The sequence below is a fragment of the Trichosurus vulpecula genome, chromosome 7, assembly GCF_011100635.1.
Source record: "Trichosurus vulpecula isolate mTriVul1 chromosome 7, mTriVul1.pri, whole genome shotgun sequence".
Lineage (NCBI taxonomy): Eukaryota > Metazoa > Chordata > Mammalia > Diprotodontia > Phalangeridae > Trichosurus > Trichosurus vulpecula.
Genome location: NC_050579.1, coordinates 142,827,957 through 142,843,987, shown reverse-complemented (window position 1 = coordinate 142,843,987; position 16,031 = coordinate 142,827,957). Strand labels below are relative to the sequence as shown.

The 16,031-nt window shown below is 36.4% G+C and overlaps 1 protein-coding gene across 1 annotated transcript; it reads left to right on the top strand.

Annotated features, from left to right (window-relative positions):
• Positions 1-13,575: 13,575 nt before the first annotated feature.
• LOC118857351 (40S ribosomal protein S23) lies at positions 13,576-14,070 on the top strand. The gene has a single exon (XM_036768035.1). It carries the CDS (start codon positions 13,583-13,585, stop codon positions 14,012-14,014), a length of 432 nt encoding a protein of 143 aa, XP_036623930.1. The 5' UTR covers positions 13,576-13,582; the 3' UTR covers positions 14,015-14,070.
• Positions 14,071-16,031: the final 1,961 nt, after the last annotated feature.

The following is a 16,031-nucleotide window of genomic DNA, read 5'->3' as shown; positions in this document are numbered from 1 at the left end:
AGTCTAAAAGAGATAACTGATTCATTCAAATCTTAAATGACTTTCCCATGGTCAAACAGTTAATGCATGTCCAAAACAGGGCTTGATCCTTGGTCTTTTTGTCTCCACCACTTTTTAATTAGAGAAGCAGCTTGGCAGATTGGAGAAAGTGATGGAGCAGAAGTGAAGAAAACCTGAGCACAAATTCTCTTTCTGATACTAGCTGCATCACCAGGGGAAAGTGAGTAAGGTGTTTTGAGACTGTTTTCTCAACTACAGAATAGAGATAATAATACCTTCACAGAACTGTAGTATAGTTCAAATGATATAATGTATGTAAAGCACTGTAATGTTAATGGGATATGAAGATCTTCCCTGCCCTTAATAGGCCTCATGTGGAGCCCATTAAGGGAAGCTTGCTTGGAGGAGGCTTTCTTGTAGGAAGGCTTTCACACCCTTTGATACTAAATTGATTAGGCACTGGGTCATGAGGGTTGTGATGCCTTCTGGCTCTGAGAAGTATATATATATACTCTGAGCTGGTATTTTGCTTTGGGGTTCAGACCCCACACCGCCCACTGCTCAGATATAAAGGCTCTCTCAATCCACTGATGTATGTATAGCAATATTGCTTTGATTGAGGCAGTCAGATTCCTGTCTGTTGGTCTTTATGCTAATTTCTCTGTTTTTCTCTGCTTGTATTTTCTCTGCTGTTCAAGGTGCTGACTTTTCCCCTGAACTAGTGAATGTAATTAAAAGTAGGATTGTTAACCTCTTTTTGATTAGTCTTTCCTAGAAAAACAGATCAAAGAACTGGTTAGCAGGCCATTCAGGGTATGCTAGGGTGCTTGCTCTTACTTTGAAAACTTTAAAGTGTTACATAAATACCAGTTGCCATTATCATTCTTATTACAAAACAAAACACTTCGCCCAAAAGAAAAGCATTTTCTTTTAAGATAGGAGAAATCACCTCTGGCTCTCCCTCTCTCTCTCTGTATTTCTCTCTCTCTCTCTCCCTCTCACTCTCTCCGTTGTCAAAATAGGCAGGGGACATGCTAACTTTTATTTTCAGTCACTGTTTGTTAGGACCTACGTTTTGTATAGTTAAGTTTGGAACAGTTTTATGAGGTGGCTGTTACTAGTATGAAAGGGAAGGGAAAAAAGTCTCCTTGAACAGCTGGAAGACAAGTGACCAGAAAAAACTGAAGCTGTTTCCACGTCTCAAAAATATTAAGTAATCAGTATTACTAACCACCTGAAAATATAGACAAATCTCCTAAATTAAAATCCAGACATGACTATAAAACATGGGCTTTCTGATGTTCATAAAAAGCCCAGAATAAAAACATAGGAAGTATAAACTCCAAGACTGGGTATGCTGATGACTTGAAAATATTGGCATCTGTTCCCCTGATTCTGGTTTATAGTAGTTACTTTTTTTTTGACTTGCAGACTTTCTTTCCCCTTGCTTTCCCTGCTTTTTTCCCTTGAGTTTTTATTTCCATCTCCCTTGGATCCCTAGAATTTAAGTACAGTATCTAAAGTTCTTTTATTTCCAGTGAGGATAAGGTTCTTCTATTTTCCATATGGGGTCTTATTTTACTCCTTTAGTATTGATTTGCATGTTTGAGAGCTGCTCCTTTACAGTTTGCCCACACCCCTCCCAGTCTGTGTGTTTACACTGCCTCTAATTGTTTTGCTCATTGCACTCAGTATCCAGACATTCTAGCATCTCTCTGCAGCTTAAGTGGTAATGGGGCTGGCTCCTGCCACAACCTGTTCTCTGCCAACATGTGAATAATGAGACCGTCTTTGTTGGGTGATTACTTTGTGAATAGAAATGAATAATTTACCTGATAATCATTTCCATCTATCAGACTCTGCATTTTCCCTAATAAGTGATTTCAACACGTTTACTTAAAATACATGCTGAATTTTTCATAAGCTGGATGAATGCATTCAAGCATCTGCTTATAAAGTCTCCAAACATTCTTCTTTGAGAATTAAAACCTTGGGAGAAAAAAGCAGGTAAACTGGGTTTTCAAACAAATCCTGGTGTTGGCAGCCTTCTATACATAGTCTGGGAAAAATCTCTGGAGATATTTGTTTCAGGACATTCTGCTTCTTTCACATCTTTCATTCAGGTGAGTGATTCAGGTGACCTCATATATTAAACAGAAGGCTGTACCGCAGCTACACACTTTGAAAACCAACTCATTCCTAATGTTGTGAATGATTGGAATCACTGGAGTTGAAATAATGTACTGTGAATAATAGAATTCATATCTAGGGGCGTAAGCAATTAATATCGCATTTCAAACCCTAGTTCAGACAGCTCTTGCAACCTAAAACAAATGATTTGTACCTCACCTTGTCTTTATGTATTGAAAGAACAAAGCAGCATTGTGCTTAGCGAACATTAATATGATCACAGAATTAGAGCTAGAAGGGACCTTTGAGGCTATAAGGAAATTAAGACCCAGAGAAATCAGGTTTCTTGCCCACGGTTCGATGGTATCATCAAAAGTATGACTTGAATCCAGTTCCTTTGACTCCAAAGTGTACGCTTAAAGATGCACTGGGAAATAAATTATATCAACACAACGTAACTGTGCTAAATGGCATAGTATCTAAATAATTAAAGGAAAAATCAATCCATTTACATGGAGAAATAGCAAATATATAATGATAGCTAGCATTTCTTTAGAACTTGAAGGTTTACAGAGCCATTCAAAAATATCACACATTTTATCTTCACGACAATCCTGGAAGATAGTTGCTATTATCATTCCAATTTTACAAGTGAAAAAACTGGCAAAAAGAGAGATGAAGTGATATATCAATTCACATAGCTAGCAAATGTTTCAGGTTAGATTTGAACTCTGATTTTCCTCCAGGTATAACACTCTAGCCAGTGTGACACCTATCTTTCTCTGCAATAGACAGAGATCTCAAAGTGCCTCTTTCAAATATATAAAAATAACAAAGTAAAAATAAGAAAGAAGGTAAGGAACAAAATAGGATTTTACAAGAGTTAGACATGCTAGATCTCTGGCAATTACTGAGTGGGAAGAGAAAGAAGTACACATATTTCCCTGCTGAGCATGGTATTTTTGCAAAAGTTGACTGGGTCTTAAGGCACAAAAACCTCACAAAGGCAAAAAACACCCCCATAAATATCAAAAATATCCTTTACTGACCACAACACAAAAAATATATTAAAGAGCTTTGAAGAAAGGATTAAAAATTGATTAGAAATTAAATAATTTAGTACTAGAAAATTAGTGGCTTAAAGAACAAATCAAAGAGATAAATGGCAATTTTACCAATTGTAACAACAATCTGGCTAGCAGCTACTGTGGCTGTGTTAGACCAACAACAACCAGCACACAGAGGGCTTCCAACACAGGTTCTTTGATCTGCTTTTCTAAGGTAAGCAACTTTAAGGGGTTAACAATCTCAGTTTAATCAAACACACATATATCATTCACTTAGTTCAGGGGGAAAATATCAGCCCCCTGAACTTCAAGGCAAATACAAACAGAAATTACAAACATCAACAGACAGGCCTTGTCTGTTCAAATCACAATTCATAGTTACCAGGGAAGCACCAACATCTATCTAGATTACAAAGCCAGGGGGTGGGGTGGGGTTCAATGGCTTGCCCAGAGTCTCATCACCCACATTCTTTCAGTAAGTGTACTCCCAAAAGTCAAATGCCAACCTCGGATCTTGTATGCCTGTCTCAAGGCCCTGGGACACTTGAGGTTCACCATTTAGAGTGTGAGAAATCAGTGTGGGAAAGCTCCAACCACCAGCACCACATCAGATACAATTCAATGACTCCCCATTGTCTTAATCCTGAGAAACACTCCAAGACGAAAAAGATCCCACAGTACCTGCCCCATTCAAACAAAGAACAGTGAAAAGTCCCATTTTGCTTGCCCATTACACCAATAAAATGATAACAATGAGACAACATGCCAAAACTTGTAGGATGTATCCAAAACAATCCTTAGGGAAATTTTATATCACTAAGCACCTTTATTAAGAAACTGGAGAAAGAGTAGATCAAGTAATTTGGCACACAACTAAATGAAGTTAGAAAAACTAGAAAAGCAACACATGTAAAAAAAAAAAACCTAACAATAAAAATTTGAAAATGAAAGAAAAGAATTTTTAAAGTTTAAGTAAAATGTCACTAAGTTGGTTAAAAAAAACCCAAGGAAATTTTTTTAAATTAAAAAAAAAACCTAGTAGATAAAGTTAGATAATCTGATTTTAAAAAAAGAAAGAGAAAAATTAAATTTCTAGTACCAAAAATGTTGGCTTTGAGATGTCCATGGAACATCCAGTTCCAGAAGTCCAAAAAATAATGTGAGAAGAAAACTGTGGAGAGAGTTTAGAGTTGAATATAGAGATCTAGGAGTCATCTACATGGAGATGATAACTGAACTAATTGAATGAGATCATCAAGTGAAATACCATAAAGAGAGAAGAGGAAAAGATCCAAGATGGTTCACACACATATCCAATCAATAAACCCAAAGAACCCAACCACTAAGGTAAGGGCTTGATATTTGACAAAAACTTCTGGGAAAACTGGAAATACATCTGGCAGAAATTGATATCTCACACTAACTACCTAGAGAAGTATCAACTGTATATACAAAATATTAAAAAAGAAAACCCTCTGCATTATAAACAAGTTAGAGGAGCAGAGAAAGAAATGTCCTTTACAATGATAGACTGGGAAAGAATTCATGACCAAATAGGGGACATGGTGCAAAAAGATAAAATAAACATTTTTTTTTTTTGCCAGGGGAAGGCAGAGCAATTGGGGTTAAGTGACTTGCCCAAGGTCACACAGTTAGTAAATGTGTCAAGTGTCTGAGGCCAGATTTGAACTCAGGTCCTCCTGACTCCAGGGTTAGCTCTCTACTCACTGTGCCACCTAGCTGGCCCAAAATAAACAATTTTTATTACATAAAATTGAAAAGATTTTGCACATACAAAATCAATGCTGTTAAAATTAGAAGGGAAACAGTAATGTGGGAAAAATCTTTGTCTTTTTTTCTATGAAGTCTCAAAATCTAAGCTATATAAGTAATTAACAATTCAAATTTTCAAGAACAAATGCCATTCTCCAATAGATAAATGGTTAAAGAATATGAAAGGAAGTTCTCAAAGGAAGAAATTCAAGTAAGCTACAAACTTATGAAAAAATATTCCAAATAATTAATAAACACAAGTAAAAACAACTCTGAGATTCTACCTCATGCCCATCAAATTTACAATGGCAATGGCAGCTATTGGATGGGCTGCAGAAAGGCAAGCCCACTAATGAATGCACTTGTTAATGGATCTCTGAACTGGTCCAGATTTTCTGGAAAGCAATTTCAAATTATTACTCCCAAAGTCATTAAACTGTGCATATTTTTTCACGAGTATTAGTTCTATATTTCAAAGATATAAAAGAAAAAGGTAAATGTTCTATAAATTATTTGTGTATGTGTGTGTGTGTATGTGTATCATCTCTATATAGGAAAGAACCAGAAACTAAAGGAGTACCCATAAATTTTGAGAATGGCTAAAAATTATTCTAAATTAATGTAATGAAATATTATTGAATCTACAAAGCAACACCTTTGCAGCTAAACATAACTTTGAAAGACTCAAGAAATTTAATCAATGCAATCACCAACCACGACCCCAGAGTACTGATGATAAAACATGCTACCCACCTCTTAACAGAGAGATATTGATCTCAAGATTCAGGCTGATGCATATTATTTTGAATATGGCCAATGTGCAGATTTGTTTTGTTTGATTATGAATATTTATTAAAAGTTTTATTTTTCCTAATTTACATACGGGCTAATGTTGGGTAGAGAAGGATACAACAACAATGCGATTTGCTGCTTCTGTGGCTACGCAAGGCCAATAACACCAGCGCACAGGAGGGCTGCTAGCATAGGTTCTTTGATCTGCTTTTCCAAGGAAAGCAACTTTAAGGGGTTTACAATCTCACTTTAATTAAACACATATACATCATTCACGTAGTTCAGGGGAAAAAGTCAGCGCCCTGACCTTCAGAGAAAACACAAACAGAAATTACAAGCATACATTATATAAACAGAGCAAATAACACACAGATATCAACAGACAAGCTTCTATCTGTCTGACCAAAGAATTACAAAGTTACCAGAGAAAGAAGCACCAATATCTGGGTTTTCAAAGCTGCTACCCAGAGTCTCCTCTGGTCAAATCACCCAACACTGTTCCAGTGAGTGAGAGCCCCCAAAGGCAAAATGCTAACCTCTGAGTTTATATACACTTCTTCAGGGTCAAAGGGCATCACAACCTTGCCAAAACCATGTGAACTAGGCTTTCAAGCTTCTTAAGCAGATCAAAGACTCTTGATTGGATCAAAGAAACAAAAGAAAACAAAAAGTCCACTTTACTTACCACTATATTTGAAAGGCAAGACTCATCAAAGGTGCTTGATTACCTTAGCATTCTAAAAGAGAAAACAGTAAAAAAAAAAAAGTCCCACCCTTCTTACCATTACAAAGGAGGGCTCAAAAATACATTGTCAAAAAAGAAAAAAAAAACAAAAGAGGTCATTGAAGAATTTTTTTAAATGCACAGAAGTAAACTGAAAAAAAATTTAGAAGGAAACACAGATCAGCAGGAGACCTTTGAAAATAACATTGAATTTATTACATACTTAAAATTTTAAAAAGCAAGTTTTATGTAATAAAGATTCCTATTTTCATGGACAGTCCTTATATACTCTTCTTGTTGTATGGAAGTGCTCATTTTATTTGGTGTTTGTTAAGCTAAGAATAAAAAAAAATAAAAGAAATCATCTACACCATTGTTTAATTTTTGAGAATGATTATAAAATGTAGGCATGGAACAACAATAAAAAAGATTGCAATTTGTGATATGATGCATTCTTTTGACATATTTTCATTCATAGCAAAAATGTATGGCATAACTAGATGAATGCTTATGAATTCTACCAAAATGTCATCACAATTCCAATGGAAAGTAAAAATTTTGCCAGTGGTGACAAAATATTAATCACCAACAAGAAAAGGATTGGAAAACAAATTCAACACAAATAGGATTTGGATTTAAACATGAAAGTCAAGCATCATAGAAACAACTACAATGCTGGTCACAAATCCAGGGTGTAATAAAAGTAAAACTGTTTCATACTCATGCATTAGAAATAGGGTTTTTCTTCTAGAAAATCATTCTGTGCACGCTTGAAGTAGGTAGTATTTTTATGGCTTGAGGTTATTTCTGCTTTTGTTTGGGTTTATTTTTTTCCATTTAGCCTAACAATTTCAGGCCTTAAAGATCCATTCCCACCCATTATCCCACCTCCCATCCTCTCCATCCCTCACCAATGATCTGTAAATCCCATAGCATAGTTTGATGTTAAGTACCTTGACCTTGTAGCAGGATATGAAGAGCTCAAATAATGTCAGGGGAAATGTACAATAAGCTTAAAACACTAAGCTTGGTCTCTTTCAGTTTCAAGCATGGTCTGGACAGAGAGGTTGCCATTAACTGTCATGCTTCTTTTCTCTCATTTGTTTTCCATTCTTAGTAGGAATTCATTAACCTCTCTTTCCCCTCCTTTTATATTGCTGAGTGGAATAACCAATGACAGACGTCTGTATTCCTTCTGAATGGGGACAATCAAATGAAATTCACACAGTATTCAGTACAGAATTGCATTCGATTTTTCTTTTCAGTACAATTAAAATCTGGATTCATTTAAATATTCATGGCATATGTAGGGCAAATGTTGTGCACAATAAAAGTTTATTATATGCTTTTGTGTCTTTTCCCTGAAAAAGGGAAGCAGTCTTGGGCCAGTAAGTGAGTGATAAAGAATGGCCCAGATGCTCATATTACCAAATATTACAATGCTGACCAGCTGGTTCCAAACTGATGCCATTCTCTTCCTACCCCCCTCCCAATCATAAAGCTATTGACTAATATGTATGATTATTAGATTACACTCAGGTTGTCTGTCTTTGCTATCTCTCATGCTTTATTTAATTTTAAAAGAGGAATTTAAATCTGCTTGGTAGATTTCTCCTGAATAGGAAGTAAGAACCAAATCTAGTCTCTTCTTGACATTTCTACCAAAAATATGTTGTGCCATTTTGAACTTTTCTTAATTGACTTTCATTCAGTAATCTCCATGTGGGACCATCCAGTTTGCCTAGTTTTTGCTTTGTTTTGGACCCCAGAGGTACCAAAGCAGAGCAAGTAGATGTCTTTGCCAACTACAGGGAATTAAGTATCCCATTGAGAGTCACCAGGAGAGGAGCTTTTTGAAACTCCTACAGCTGGTGCAGCACTTGATGTGAATATATTGAATGTCAGTTAGATCCAGAAGTAAAAAAATATTCCAGGGCTTGAAGACAAGTCCAGAAATCATTTTTTTTGACTCACAAAGCCACTGAAAAAAAGCCATTGAATCTTCCCAAATATTCAGCATGTTGGCAAGAAATGGAAGTTTTGATGGGACAAAAGGGAAAGCAAGCTTCCCAGAACATCATTTCATAGCATCTGGAGCAGCGGTTTGCAGGGTTCATAGTTGGTGAAAATTCATCGAGGGTCCAGTCTTTTGGTTTTCTTTCCAAAGTGACATTTAAAGCAAATATCCTGTTGCCTTCAAATAATGACATCACGCCAAACACAAGCCAAATGAAAGTTTAAATTAATGCAATTATCTTGGTGTGTGCTTATGGATATTGTGGAAGGAGACTAAAGAGTTGGGTTCTACTAAGGAGTTGAGTTCTATTAAGAATAATAAACCAGTTCTGGAGGAATAAGGGTTTATTGAAAGAGAGAGGATATGCCAGAGCTTCTATTAGTAGAAAACCCTAATTCTGACTTGTAAGACCTAAGACACTGCAGTTTACACATGTTAAAATTTATTATTGTTGATAAATGCATTACTATAGCCAGTATTTTTTTTTATTTTTAAAATTCATTTTTAAATTCTGAGTTATAAATTTTCTCCCTCCCCTACCTACTGAGAAGGCAAACAATAAGATACCCATTATACATGTGAAATCATACAAAACATTTTCATATTAGACATGTTGCAAAAAAAGCAAGAAAAATAAAGTGGAAATAAATGAAAAAAAAGTTTCAATCTGTACTGAGCGTTAACCAGTTCTCTCTCTGTAGCAGGAAAATATATTTTTTACCATTAGTCCTTTAGAAATCTTGTGAATCATTGTATTGATCAAAGTAGCCAAGTCTTTCACAGTTGATCATCATTACACTATTTCTGTTACTGTATACAATGTGCTCCTGGTTCTGCTCACTTTACTTTGAATCAGTTCACATAAGTCTTCCAAGGTTTTTCTGAAACTATTCCCTTCATTGTTTCTTACAGCACAATAGTATTCCATCACAATCATGTTACAAAAAGCCACTCCCCAGCTGATGGGCATCCTCTCAATTTCCAATTCTTTGCCACCACAAAGAGTTGCTGTAAATATTTTATATATATAGGTTTTTTTTTTCTTTTTCTTTAGTCTCTATGAGATACGGACCTATTAGTGATACTTCTGGGTCAAAGGTTATACACAGTTTTATAGTCCTTTGGGTATAGTCCCAAATTGTTTTCCAGAATGGTTGGACTAGTTCACAACTCCACTAACTGCATTTGTTTACCCATATCAGGGGATATTGAAGTGGATCACTTTAATCCATGCAAGTGCAACACTGTGAGGTACAATAATAAAAATAATAATAGATAACATTTATTTAGGGTTTTAGGGTTTGCAAAGCACTTTACATGGGTTATTTCATTTAATCCTCATAATGACTGGGAAGTAGGTGTTATCCTCATTTACTAGATAAGGAAACTAAAGTAAATGGAGGTTAAATGACTTGCTCAAGGTCACACAGCTAGTCCATGTGTGAGGCAGGATTCAAGCTTAGATCATTCTTACTCCAAGTCCAGAAAAATCTATGTACTTTGCCACCTAGACTTGTTCCTCAACATACAATATATGTTTCTACAATATAAGAAATACTCTTCCTAATGATCTTGCTAGCTGTTTTCTGAATTCTATCTGCCACCTCCATGCCTTCATAAAAGTGGTCCCCCACGTTTAGAATATACTTCCTCTTCATTTCTGTTTAACAAATGCCCTAGTTTTCTTCAAAGAATAATTCAGGTGTTTCAATGAGACAATGTAGCCTACAGAATGCTGGACTTACAGTCAAGAAGACTTGAATTTGAATCCTGCCTGAGGTACTTAACTAGCTGTCCAACCCTCAACAAGCCACTCATCCTCTTTAAAAGTCTCAGTTTTGTCATCTGTAGATTGGGGATAATGATAACACCTATCTCATAGGGCTGCTATAAGGATCAAATGAGAATACATGTAAAGTACTTTGCAAACCTTAAAGCCGTATGTACAAAGTTCCTAGCCCACTGCCTGGAACATATATAATAGGTACTTAATAGATGTTTGCTGGTTGATTATATATACCTATTACGGAATGTTAGCTCCTTGAGGACAGAGATTTTTTTTTTCTCATTTCTATCTTATCTCCTAATACTTTGCCTTGAAGATAGTAGGAGTCTAATAAATATTTGTTGAATTATTAAATTGAAACCTGTTCTAAACTTCCAAACCTTTCATATTCTAGAAAAGCTATAATTTGAGGGTTTGACATTAGAGGTATAAATATCCTCAACCAAATCAAAAAGCAACCAAACTTCCAGAGGTTGAAAGGACCTCATCAGATCAATGATGAGTCCGTCCGTCATCTCTCACAAAGATCCAGGGTAGACATGGCTTTCCCTGTGAAAATATCTCAAAGCATAGGGACTATTCCCTTGATAAGCAATTTCAAGATTTTTGTCACCCTCACAATCACATTTTTTCCCTTTTTTCCGACTGATATGTTCTACTTTCCACATCTTCTCATTCTGTCTTCTGTGCAGACTGGCTAGCTACCTTCTCAATACTTATATATCTGAAGACAGTAATTAAGTCACTCAGTAACCTTCTGGTTTCCATGTTTAATGACAGTTTCCTTCCCCTGGCCCCACCATTTCTCTGCCTTTAATCCTTTTTATGGCTCTACTCTCAATTGTTTACATTTGATTATATATTGTAATCATTGCTTCATTTTCTGCCTTCCATCTTAGCCAAGATAAAATGCTTGGTGATTTCACCCCCTACCAAAATATTCCAGAGTGATATGGCATGAGGAAAATATAATCTACCCCCCACTTTGAGTTTTGTTTTTTTGTTTCACTAGGATGCCTTTTATGTCAATCCCTTTTACTTCATGAATGTGAGTACATGGAGTTGTTGAAGGCTCATTTCACATCCTAAATATGTAAATCTACATAGCAACCTGAAACCTTCCAACTTTGGTGCCTCTTTTGCTAAGAACTCTATTTGTTAGGAGGAAATATCATCAAGCTGTGCAGACTGAGTGGATTTTCTAGAAGTCTTTTATAAAATCCATCATTAATTCATTCGATAACCTTAGAGAGACAGTAAGACACTGATGCTTGTTCATCTACAAAGTAAGGATGATAATAACCAGCCCACCTGATTTGTTACTTGTTCAAATCACTTACATGTAATTCAACTTGTTTTCATCTATTTAGTATTTGCCTAAGTCAAACTGGTGTTTGAAATGATTTCATTTGACAAGTGCTTTGTTTTCTCTCTGCTTTATATAGGATACCAACTCACTTGTCAGAATTAATTCTAGGTTGAATATCCATATTGTTTATGTATTTGGAAGAAAAATACTTCAAAGAAAACTACAAGGATATGCAGTATTCTATAATATTCTACATATTTTCTATTATAGAAGGCAGCTTAGCATGATGAATAGAACATGGACCTTGGAGTTGGAAAGAATGACGTTCTATATCTGCTCTCACAAACAGCGCCGAGGACCTCAGTCAGATCACTTAACTTCTCAATGCCCCAGGCAAAGCTCTAAGTCAGCAAGTTGTAAAACTCCTGCCAGTCTACATTGACTGGGAGAGTTCCCTTATTAGGAGTTCTCTGCACCAAAGAAATCACAAGTCTATACCCAATCCCACCCCACCAAAGGAAATTTTGTTACACATATCTGCTGTTAATCCATTATAAAATAAAGCCGCTTTGTTTTCTTATTTGCCTCCCTCCTTCCTCTGAGTTGATTTAGGAGATACCAAGCCAAGGACATAGGTTTCTTGTTCAGTGGTGTCCAACTCTTTGTGAAACCATTCAGGATTTTCTTGGCAAAAATAATGGATTGATTTGCCATTTCCTTATCCAGACCATTTCACAGATGGGGAACTGAACAGGGTCATGTAACTTGCCCAGTATCACACAGTTAGTGACTGAGGCTGGATTTGAACTCAGATCTTTCTGACTCCAGCCCTGGTGCTCTATTCACTGTACCACCTAGAGAAAGACTTTGAAGTTTCTGTTCACCATTGTCAGAACATGGAGGCAACTCTGGGTTATTTTATTGCAGGATCAAAGGATGTAAGAACTCCATGGAAGAGCTCCAAGGAGTGAATTTTAAAAATGCAGGTCTATGACCTACTAATAAAAGTGGCAGATGAATCACTTTCTCCAAACTACCTCAACATTGCAACTCTCCAAAAAAAATTATAGACCACATGTAATTATAGCTAAATTATGTATATGTAAATTTGCATACACACATACATACTCACATATGTTTGTATGCATTTGTATGCATGTGTGTACATATATATATATACATATATATATATGAATCAACTAGCAGAAATATATGAACATAAAGTCATTTCCCAAAAAAATAAGTGGTCAAAAGAATTACAAACTATTAACATCCATATGAAATATTGCTTAATAAATTAGAAAAATCCAAATCAAATATTCCATAGTTTTGTCTCACACTTAGCAAAAAAGAAAAAAGAAGGAACTTTTTAATGGATGTGGGAAGACTGGAGTTGATGGTAGAGCTATGAACTGATTAAACCATTCTGGAAAATAATTTGGAATTATGGTAAGAAAATGACTAAAATGTCCACACCCTTTCCCCCTAGAGATTCCATTGTTAAGCATATGCCCCCAAGGAAGTTATTGACAAAAAGAAAGACTGCGTGCTATAATCTTAATGGTGGGGTATAAGATCTTCCTGCCAATTAATAGGCCTCATATGGAGTCCATTAAAGGAAGCTTGCTTGTAAGAAGGCTTGCACACCTTTTGTTAATAAGCTAATTAGGCAATGAGTCCATTGTGATGCCTTCTGGCTCTGAGCCTATTAGCTGAAAGAGTATGTATCCTGAGACGTGAGCTTTTGCTTTGGGGGCTCCTTTACAAGAAGGATTTTGTGATTCCCTGGTCAAGACTCTGAGTTCCTGTCCAGAGCTCCCTGACTGCTCAGAGGTAAAGGCTCTCTTGATTCAATGGTGGATATAAAGCTTTGATTCAGGCCTGTTGGTCCTTATTTCTCTTTCCTATATTTCTTGTGTTTGTATTTTATGTGATTAAAAAAAGAACCTGCACTCTCTTTTCTCTCGGCCAGGACGGCGGCAGCATGGGTAAGTGCCGTGGTCTTCGTACTGCTCGAAAACTCCGAAGCCACAGAAGAGACCAAAAGTGGCATGACAAACAATACAAGAAAGCTCATTTGGGCACTGCCTTGAAGGCCAACCCGTTTGGAGGAGCATCTCATGCCAAAGGGATTGTCTTGGAAAAAGTTGGTGTGGAAGCCAAGCAGCCCAATTCTGCCATCAGGAAGTGTGTGAGAGTCCAGCTGATTAAGAATGGCAAAAAAATCACTGCCTTTGTTCCCAATGATGGCTGCTTGAACTTTATTGAGGAAAATGATGAAGTTTTGGTTGCTGGATTTGGTCGAAAAGGTCATGCTGTTGGTGATATTCCTGGAGTCCGATTCAAGGTTGTGAAAGTTGCAAATGTTTCTCTTCTGGCCTTGTACAAAGGCAAGAAGGAAAGACCAAGATCATAAAAATTGTATGATGTCTTTGTCATAGTAAAAAAGTTTTCATGTAAAAAAAAAAAAAAGAACCTGCATTAGCAGCCATCCCAGTATGCCAGTGTGGTTGCTGTTCCACATGTATGTTAAAATATTTATACCGGAAATTTTGTTTTTAGGAGTAAAGAACAAGAAACAAAATACTGCCAGTCTCTTGGTGGATAACTAAAAAAACTATAGTACATGAAAGTTATGGAATATTACTATAGTACAAGGAGGGATGATATGATGCATATTGCTATTCATTCTTTTTAGAAGAAGACCAATGACATCACAAGTGATGTCTTGGCTTGTGCATGAATTGGATTAAAGCAAGGCAGAGTTGCGCAAAATTGTCAGCCTCATTCTCTCTTCCTGAATCATTGAAGTCCAGTGGCAGGACAAAAGTCAAGGCAACTGGCAGTGACCCAGAATGCAGTGGATGATCTTACCATCTTTGATGCCTGACCAAGCTCTAAGCACTCCACAGCTCCTGTTTCATTCATTTTCCACCGGGGAAAGTCTTCACATGTTTGGGGTAGACATCCCCCTAACTCATCAACAAATTTGAGGCCTGTAGGTTACCCTCAACCTGGTTTAGCCTGTCTGCCAAAAGAGCTTACTGGAATGTGGCTGCTGCACATGCTACAGCTTCTTGGAGCCACAGGTGAGAGTTGGGTGAAAGTGGACGCCAAAGGTGGATGAGCAGCTCTAAGAAAGGCTCAGCAACCCCTCACACGTGAGGTGCTACTCCTGAATACCCCATATGCGCCATAATGCATATAAAGAAGCAGGAAAAGATAAACGAACTCTTGCAAACTGAAGAAAACAGGAAAATGATAGATATTCAATGGAAAGAACAACAAGGCAATGAAAACTAAATGTTGTGAAATTATAATGACCAAGGTTGGTCCTTCAAAAAGAGAAGGCAATCTTCTGTGGAGATACTGGGAACTATGGAGTTGGAACAATGCATATAATGTCATTTTGCTTAGCTGTGTTTTTTTCCTCTTTTTTATTTGTTGCTGTAATGGATGGCTTTTTGGTAGGGGAGGAGAACAGAGATATAGATGATGTTAAAACAAGAGACATTTTTTTTAAATTACTCCCATACACAAAGGGAGAATCTCAAAAGGTGAACTACAGAAAAAATGAAGCACTGTCTGGTGTCCTGATTGAAGAATCAATATCTCTGTAGGAAAAAGCTGTAACCCCAACCAGATCAGAAAATGAACTCTTTAAACCTGGGTAGTGCCAAAGACGCATGGAGAGAGTGAAAATCTATTGACTATGGGAGAACGCTCCAAAATTGGCAGTGTAAAGTGACTTCTGAATGAGAACACCGTAGGTAAACACCAAGAATGGCAAGAAGCAGGAAGCTATAGCTAAGGGCATTAGGCCTAGTGATTTGGCATAGCATGACCTCATCATGATAGGAGTATTCTATGTCAGATATTGTTGGAAACTGTACTGATAACTTTTTTGTGCTCTGTTATTCATCTGTCCTTATTAATATTTCTTTTTCATAAAAAATAGCTAAATGCCTGTGAGTGTGGAATCCATACCAGTCCACAGGTATATCCATTTAATAGGAAAAAAATATATTTAGTTTTTTGGTAGAGCCTTCAGTTAAAAAAAAGGGTAACAGCTGCCTTTCCCTGCCCCACCCCTAATTAACCTAGTCTCTTATTGATATGGGAGGTCAATAATATAAGGATTATAAGATGATTAAACAGCTTTCCATTTAGATAGTACTTTACTATCTTAAAAAATGCTCCACTGTCTCCCTATTACCTCCTGGATGAAATATAAACTTTTCTGTTTAACATTTAAAGATCTTCATAACCTATCCTCTTCCTGCCTTTTCAATATACACACATACATGTACATGTGTATATAGATGCATGCATGCATACACACACATATATATGTGTGCATATATATGTGTGTATATGTATATGTGTGTATATATATATATATATATATACACATACATACAGAGAGAGAGAGC